Source organism: Coffea arabica, chromosome 2c (assembly GCF_036785885.1).
Source record: "Coffea arabica cultivar ET-39 chromosome 2c, Coffea Arabica ET-39 HiFi, whole genome shotgun sequence".
Classification (NCBI taxonomy): domain Eukaryota; kingdom Viridiplantae; phylum Streptophyta; class Magnoliopsida; order Gentianales; family Rubiaceae; genus Coffea; species Coffea arabica.
In genome coordinates this window covers 9,478,391-9,486,724 of record NC_092312.1, presented here as the reverse complement: position 1 = coordinate 9,486,724, position 8,334 = coordinate 9,478,391, and the positions used below count along the sequence as shown (strand labels likewise).

Sequence of the window (8,334 nt, the reverse complement as noted above, 5' to 3'; positions counted from 1 at the left end):
TTCAACTTTGCATCTAATTAAGCAATTTCTTCAAGAAATAGAGGAAGAATGATCTTGAGAGGGGACAAGGCTTGAATAAAAATACAAGGCCAGATATAGGCCTAATACCTAATGCCATGATCCCTGTTTACATCCTTACAAACAATTTTAATCACCCTGAGACTTACTTGATCACTAACTTGAATGCTACTGAGCGAGTTCATGTTGGATGAATATAAAAACGAATAGATGTGTATATTATCTTAATTCCTTCGACGTAATGATAGTATAAAGAAGTTATGATCAATTTGGGCGGATAGACGACCATCACATCACGTTCATCGTGATATGAATATTTGGTCCACTCACAGTTTTTTCCTTCGACAAATTCATTGATGAGGGGGTCACATTTTGTTTCTAGAAGGGTGGAAATTTCAATGTACGATGGTTTTGTATCTTTTGCATCTGTTTTTTTAGAAGATTCAACTAGTAATGAGTAACTCAAATTTATCTCAATAATTCAAATGAAATGTCACATGCTGGCACATGGCAGAAGAAAATAAGTTTGATGATTCTTTCTCTCTCGATAGTACAAGTATTTAACTTTCCACTCGTTACTTCTAAAATCTATTTTGGAATATTTTCCGGTACTCATTCAAGGTTTCATTATCCATAATAGATTCTAAATGTAAAAAATCTGCATTGCACAGAATCCTTGCATTTTGGGGCAATTGCAGGTATATAAATCCAAGAAGGCAGTCGAGGCAACTATTACGTAACACATCTTCTATTTCATTTTCTGTGTAATTTTATATTTTATATTTTATTATATTGCTATTTTTTTATAAATATTATATATTAATTCTTTTTCTAATAACTACTAACACAGTAAAAAAATAAATACAACAGTTTCAAAAAATAATGTATAATAGAAAATCAAAATATACAGCAGAAAATTCATTAAAAAAACTCACTTTTTGTTTATTTTAATTTTTTGAGTTTGTTAAATTTTGTGTATTGCTTAGTTAATAGTTAAAAAATAAAAAAAAATAATATATGATATTTACGAAAAAATAGCAATATTTTATCATCGGGTGGAAGGCAAATCAGTCCAATGAACCGCCGACAGTATTTCCAACAGGGATCCAACTCTGGTTCCTCTGTCTTGTACTTGTCCCCTGCACGGGCAGGAATGTTATATTCGTTTTTCACCAGGACGACAGGAATAGGGACATCATTATTCATTCACAACTTGTAATTTCTATGCCGGCCCACTGTAAAAAGTTACAAAAAGAATTGTACTTATTTTTTATTTTTTAATGAAGGGAAAAAATGTTCAAAACGGAAATCTTGAAATGAAAAAAAAAAATGTTCAAAACGTTTTTGTTGCCGTTTTGAAAAAAAAAAATGAAATATTCAATTAAAAGAACATAGAAATTTTTTTTTTAAAAAAGGCAAAAGTAGCAAAGTAGGCTGGGGCAATTGACTCTGAATCCACAACAGATTTAAGGGTTTGCTAGCTCTTTCAATTGCTTAATAAAGGTACTTCACTATTGGCCTTCAGAAAGAGTCCAAATTAACCCTAGCCAAAAAAGCGCAAAAATGTAATACAAACAAAGCAAACTTAATAATTTTTTTTAACACAACTGGTGCTGTATGTAAAGTTTCTTGAATTTGTAATTTGTGATTCTCAATTCAGAAAGCACTCACAGAGATTTGACTTGTATTGCATTTTAGTCAAAAGTTTGAAAATTTTCCATCTTTTGTGAGGCTAATGTGTCATACTTTTTTTTTTTTTTTTTTTTTTTTTTCTAAACAGCAGTACATTTTTGAAGTTAAAAAAACATAAAATGAAAAAAATTGCAGGATGGTCACTGCCCAGAAGAGAATATCAAACCACGCTCTCTCGCCAGCAGTTCGATCAACAACTCAGACTCGAACTCAGGTTGATCGAGTTTGATTTAAGTTTGAGTAGCTCAATAAACCTAACAAGTCGAGTTTGAATATCCAATGGCAAGGTTCGAACGCACGTCAAACCTTATGGAGTTTTTTAATTTTAAATTTTTAATACATAATTATCATGAAATTATCCTTGTGCCCACAAGAGTGGTTGAATTTATGAAATGTTTCAAGGCATATGAAATTTTTTAAAGATTAATACTATCTTTTTGCTAAAAAATTGTTAAGAAAAATGGAATCCCTAAATCTTCCTGATTTGAGGTTGATAAGGCTCCCATTGACTCAAGCTTCATGTGAGTTGAGCTCGAGTTCTGTGAGCAATGTATTGAACTCGAGCTCTAACTTCAATAATGCTATTGGATCGAACTCGAGTATTCTTCCTGCATGTCAAGTGGAGGTTGAGAATGGCGATACTCGAATTCGATCGATTACATCCATAAATAGTCCCTTAAATGAGTAAAGGGTTAGAAACAAACTTCTTTGTCCATATAAATGGGCCGTCATTTTATATCAATAGGCCGTTCAATTAACGGCCTCTCAAGCAGAAGTGAGGCGTCCTGTCAGCAAAGTCTGGGTGTCGAACGCTTCTAGTTCCACATTGGTGGAGATGGATCTGAATTTGAGAACAAGATACGGCCCAATCGCAGGGAAATTGTTGATGATTAAGACACAGAGAAACAAAAATTGGAAAACAAAACCATATTTCCAACACTTCAAATTTTTGTACGAAGTCAATTTCGCAAAGAGATAAGATTGCAAGAAATAAGTTACAAGAACACAAAACTCTTTTAACTTTTCCCTCATACATTAGCAAACTTGATCAAATACAGTGACAATCAATTATCGTTGAAGATGATACGTTAGGTTTTGATTTTGTCAAAGGCCTATATAAGACATGATTGCCTCGAATTCTCTCTCGCTAAAACATTATTATAATTTCATTTCATTAATATTTACACCCACACAAGATATATCAGACATAATTGTATTTAACTTTAAAAATAAAAAAAAAGGAAGTCAAATGCAAATTGGCAAAAGATAAATAAATAAAGGACTTCTTTTGAAAAATAGGCTTGTAATGTAGCTACCTGTCGCCTCCTGCCTAGTCCAGGCAGGATCGTCAATCTGCTGCATGCCTCTTTGCTCTTTCTACGTGTACGATGTGAATATATGTGCGCATCATTTTTTAGTTGTGTCATCCAAAATCGACAGATGATCTGGTAATCCAAGTCCATATGGTCAAATTCGCCAAGTCGCCGAAGTCTCACCTCCTAAACAGCCAAAATCTGTTTCTGCTTCCCTCCTTTGATCGCAATCATGGCCATCTCTTCTCTTCTCCTCAGGCCCTGCCCTCCTATTCTTCCCACCAAACCAACCGCTGAAAACAGCCACAGATGCTATACGAGCAATAGACTGGGATTGAGGTGTTTAACTTGCAAGAACAGTCTCAGGAAAGAGACTGCAGAAACTTCACCCCCGATCGGTGCAACACTTTTCAGTGATTCCGAGTATAAGCATTCGTGGCTGGAAGAGCTAAAAAGAGCATGTCCACCTGAAATTTCAAGCCAACAATGGGAAAATGATGATGAAAAGTTTCGAGAATTGGTGGACAAAAGGGGCGTGGACAATGTCAGAATGTTAATACTAGACTCTGTGAATCATGCAAAAGCTGGCCACCCTGGAATGGCGCTTGGGATGGCTGAAGTGGGCTATTTTCTATACAGGCATGCCATGAGGTATAATCCGAGGAATCCCAAGTGGTTCAATAGGGATAGGTTTGTCTTAAGTGCAGGGCACGGATGTCTTCTTCAATATGTTTGTCTTCATCTTGCTGGATTTCAATCAGTTCAGGTACATAAATATATCCTTGATATTTGGATTTCTTTGGTTTTATTTTCAACTATGGTTTCTTTAGTGTATGTTATCCTGCATAGGTTGATAAAATGCTACCAAATTTAATCATCAATTTTTATCTATTGAGATATATAGAACGAGAGAATTTAATGTTCCCATAAATACTTGCAAATCTAAAACAGTAACGTAGAAGGCATTACAAGGTTGATTTTCTGACAGGGGATGTTTTTTTAATTGTCTTACCTAGATTGAAGACCTGAAACGTTTAACTAAACTTGGTAGTAGGACTCCAGGTCACCCAGAGAACACAATTACTGATGGAATTGAAGTCACAACTGGTAAGGAAACTCTAATTGATTGGATTGTTGTCATAGTTGCTAAAGGATGATATACACCATTGCCATCTTTCTTTAGCATATAAGATTTAGCAAATTTTGATCCGTGTCTAATACTTTTTGCACCCTTTATGTCTTGGGAAATCAGGCCCCCTTGGGCAAGGCGTACCCAATGCGGTTGGTCTGGCCCTAGCAGAAGCACACCTGGCTGCTAGATTCAACAAGCCTGATGTTGCCATAGTTGACCACCGAACGTAAGCAGATTTCTAGTCCTTTTTCAACTCATTCAATACTCCTATGAATTTGTTAAAATGCTAACACTGACCTGCTGATTGTTAATTTAGCTATTGCATTATGGGGGATGGCTGTGCTATGGAAGGCATATCACATGAAGCTGCATCGTTGGCTGCACACTGGAAACTTAATAAGCTTACACTAATCTATGATGACAACCACAATACTATTGATGGTTCTACAGACCTTGCATTTTCTGAAGACACATCAGCTCGATTTCAGGCTCTAGGATGGAAAACAATTACAGTGGATCTCAGGAATGGAGAACTGAAATTGTTTGAGAATGCACTTCTCTCTGCTTATGGTGAGACTGAGAAACCGACTTTCATCAGGGTATGTGGGGATTCGCTCAGTACAAGCAAACAGCTTGCTTCCCAGACCTTTCTGTAGATACAAGTCTTGTGATTGAAGGAAACATCAAACGCTTAAACCTGGTCACATTTGTCCTCAATTACAAGATTGCAGAAGTATGAAAATTTTCATGTTTTTCAGGTCAAGACTACTATTGGGAAATTGTCGAAGAAGGAAGGAACTTCGAAAGCTCATCATGGTACCTTTGATGAAGATGATGTAAAACAAATGAAACAAAAGGTCAAATGGGAGAATCATCAGCCGTTCCATGTGATTCCTATGATCTATAGGTAATGACTCAGTGGAACAGCAGTTTTACCAGTTCAATTTTATAACAAGCGAAAAGAATGAAGCAGCTCTTTATATAATCTTCTTTAGGGAAATGCAAATTCAGGCGGATCAGGGAGAAAAGTTGGAGGCGATGTGGACATCCAAGCTGCATTATTACCAAACTGCATATCCGGAGGAAGCGGCAGAATTTAATGCTCTCCTTCATGGTGGACTAGTTCCAGGCTGGGAGAGTTCTTTACCGGTGAATATCATGACATTCCTTCTTAGAGTGTAATTTGTCATTTTACTTGCTTACGTCTATTAAAACATTCTTTTCTCACGAAATGTGAATCAATCAAGTCTCAGCAACTCCAAGTACTTAAAAAACATTCAATGAAGGATGAACCACTGTAATTGCAGGCCATGGCGTGTGCAACCTATCCAAGATCTAGGCAGCATTTAAGATTCGTGGAAAAGTTGGGGTATACCGTGCATTCAATTTCACCCTCTACCTCCACACACACACCAAGGATTAGAACTTAGTTTGGCGGAACTTCTAAACCTATTGTCTAGGAGAATTTGGAGGTTGACATTTTGCAGCGTAGATTCAGAGGCCTTTATATATCTAGGTGACCGCGGCATCAAATTTACTCCCCTCCGCCGTTCTTCTGTAAAAGATGGAGATCAACTCTTGTTTATGCCAGGTGTTGCACCCACCTTGCTGCAGCCAAATTCAGTTACAAAGACCACGTTTTTCCTTATTGGACCTAATTTCAGTTGCTTCTGCATCTTTAACTCATTAAATTTTGGACCATCGATCCTTTTGATGAATCTGAGCAGTCAGCATGTGAATGGTATTCTTTTGGCCTAAATGACAGCCTGAAGTCATCTAGTTTGCATCTTATTACAGATGGGTTTAAGGCATCGTCTTCTTGTGTCTTTAGTCTTCCCAGCATTACTATGATATCTGCTTATTACTCAGAATATTACCAAACTGATCTCTGAGTCTCTTACTGAACAGCAATGGTCAATAACTGACCCAGTGGATGCAACTCGAGGGTATTCGGAGAAATGTTTAAACCAACTTGCTAAAGTGCTACCAGGTCTAATTGGTGGAAGTGCAGATCTTGCCAGCTCTAATAAAGCCTATCTTCATGACTGCGGAGATTTCCAAAGGCAAAATTACAAGGGAAGGAATATTAGGTATGGAGTACGAGAACATGCAATGGGTGGAATTTCAAATGGTATTGCGCTGCATGGAGGTGGTTTAATACCTTTTGCTGCAACTTTCCTTATTTTCTCCGACTACATGAAAAATTCCATCCGACTCTCAGCTCTCAGTCATGCTGCAGTTACCTACATTATGACTCATGATTCAATTGGCTTAGGAGAGGATGGACCAACACACCAACCCGTGGAGCAGCTTGCTGGCCTAAGAGCAATTCCTCGCCTATTGGTTTTTCGACCTGCTGATGGCAATGAGACTGCTGGAGCTTATAAGGTAGCTGTTGCAAACAGAGATGTGCCTAGTGTTATTGCATTATCAAGACAAAAGTTGGCAGCTAACGTGGAGGGAACATCCTCAGATGCCGTAGAAAGAGGAGGGTACATTGTAAGTGACAACTGTGGTGAGGAATTACCAGAAATCATACTAATTAGTACTGGATCAGAGCTATGTCTCTGTGAAGCAAGTGCCAATTTGCTGAGGAAGGAGGGGAGGAGAGTGAGGGTGGTTTCATTAGTGTGCTGGAGACTGTTTGATAGGCAACCACAGGAATACAAGGAGGATGTGCTGCCATCAGGAGTTTCAAAACGTTTGAGTGTCGAGGCAGGCTCGCCATTAGGCTGGAGGGAATATGTTGGGGAAAAGGGCAGCGTGCTTGGTGTGGAAGAGTTTGGGGCTAGTGGCGCATATTTGGATGCATTCAAGAAGTATGGCTTTACAGAAGAAAATGTCACCAGAATAGCAAAGTCGCTTCTCTCCTGTTAAAACTTACAGATATTAGGATGAGTGCACCCGTTTCCGAGAAGAAAGAGATGAGGAAATCTTATTCCTTTCCTAGGTCAAATACATTCCGGCATAATCAAGCAGGCGCAATAGTTTTCTAGCTATATAATGATCTACAAATAAGCTGCTAGTGCTAGGTGGAGACTGGAGAGTTTGCTGGATACGTTTCTGTTTCTGAGAGATTAAGAGTTTGCTGGAAACGTTTTTTTCCCTGCTTAATATCTTTCTGGACTTGATGATCGTACTTCATGAAGCCTGCAATATATGTAAACTACTTGTTGAGAAGAAGCTTTCCAATGTGCAAGTAAGCAATCTACCCTGTCTGGCATAGGAAAATAATGCTCCTCAAATTCAGATTTAGGTCGTTTACTCATGATCTGAACCTCAGATACTCATCTTTTCTTTCTTCTTCTTCTTCTTTTTAATTTTTATTCGTCTCCTCCTAACAATTTCAGAAACGCCAACTTCAAAAAACCTGCTTATGTATGTGTCAGCCATGAGGAAACAAATTCACTGAAAATACAAGAACGTAACCTGCAATTACGCTCACCAGAAGCCGTTTTAAGTATTACCCAAGCTCATAAAAACTGCTCAAGATGTCCATCGAAATCCTTTCTTGACTAGTTCTGCATCGAAATACTTGTGACTACGAACACGCACAATTATTGTTTTTGTAGCACTAGATTACTTTTTCCACAAATCAAAGCACGTCTTGTAGGAAGCGTTATATGCTTTGATTGCATTTCTCGCTGGAACTTTGATAATCAGCACATGCTTAACTCTTGGCTCTAGTAGCTATGCCTCAAAGCTGACCAATTAACAGGTGAATCATTGCCAAAAGGTAAAAGAGAAAACTGCATTGTGTTCATTAGGGGTGCTATGAATTTTGCACCTTTAAAAGATGACGAACGAATGAGAAACTGAGAATACAATAAGTTTCTTAATCAGCGCCTTCAAGAGTTGAAGAGTGGTCCATAAATTGTGCTTAGGTGTATAAATTTCTCTCTCTCTCTATTGACAAGAGAACTCGCAGCCGTTACCCGAGAATGCGTAATGGGTAATACCCTACCAACCACACGGAATGGTAAGACACATTAGGCAAGTTCTATGCAATGGCAGATGTCTCAGGAGAGATTCGAATCCAGATGTCTCAAGAGAGATTCGAATCCGGATTGATAGAAAGAGATTTGAATCTAGATGTCTTAGGAGAGATTCGAATCCGGATTGATAGAAAGACATGACACTATCGCTACCATCTCTTTTTTTGTTTTCTTGGTTTTCATT

At 37.8% G+C, this 8,334-nt stretch overlaps 1 protein-coding gene across 2 annotated transcripts; it reads left to right on the top strand.

Annotated features, from left to right (window-relative positions):
* Positions 1 to 3,124: 3,124 nt before the first annotated feature.
* On the top strand, positions 3,125 to 7,423 carry LOC113725800 (transketolase, chloroplastic). 2 transcript variants are annotated; one of them, XM_072074212.1, is made up of 7 exons: positions 3,125 to 3,789; positions 4,040 to 4,130; positions 4,324 to 4,381; positions 4,472 to 4,754; positions 4,914 to 5,062; positions 5,151 to 5,304; positions 6,064 to 7,423. In XM_072074212.1, exons 1-7 carry the CDS (start codon positions 3,256 to 3,258, stop codon positions 7,030 to 7,032), a joined length of 2,238 nt encoding a protein of 745 aa, XP_071930313.1. In that variant the 5' UTR covers positions 3,125 to 3,255; the 3' UTR covers positions 7,033 to 7,423. The 2 variants fall into 2 exon arrangements, with proteins under 2 accessions (XP_071930313.1, XP_027104963.2); XM_027249162.2 differs by having other exon boundaries at positions 4,276 to 4,381.
* Positions 7,424 to 8,334: the final 911 nt, after the last annotated feature.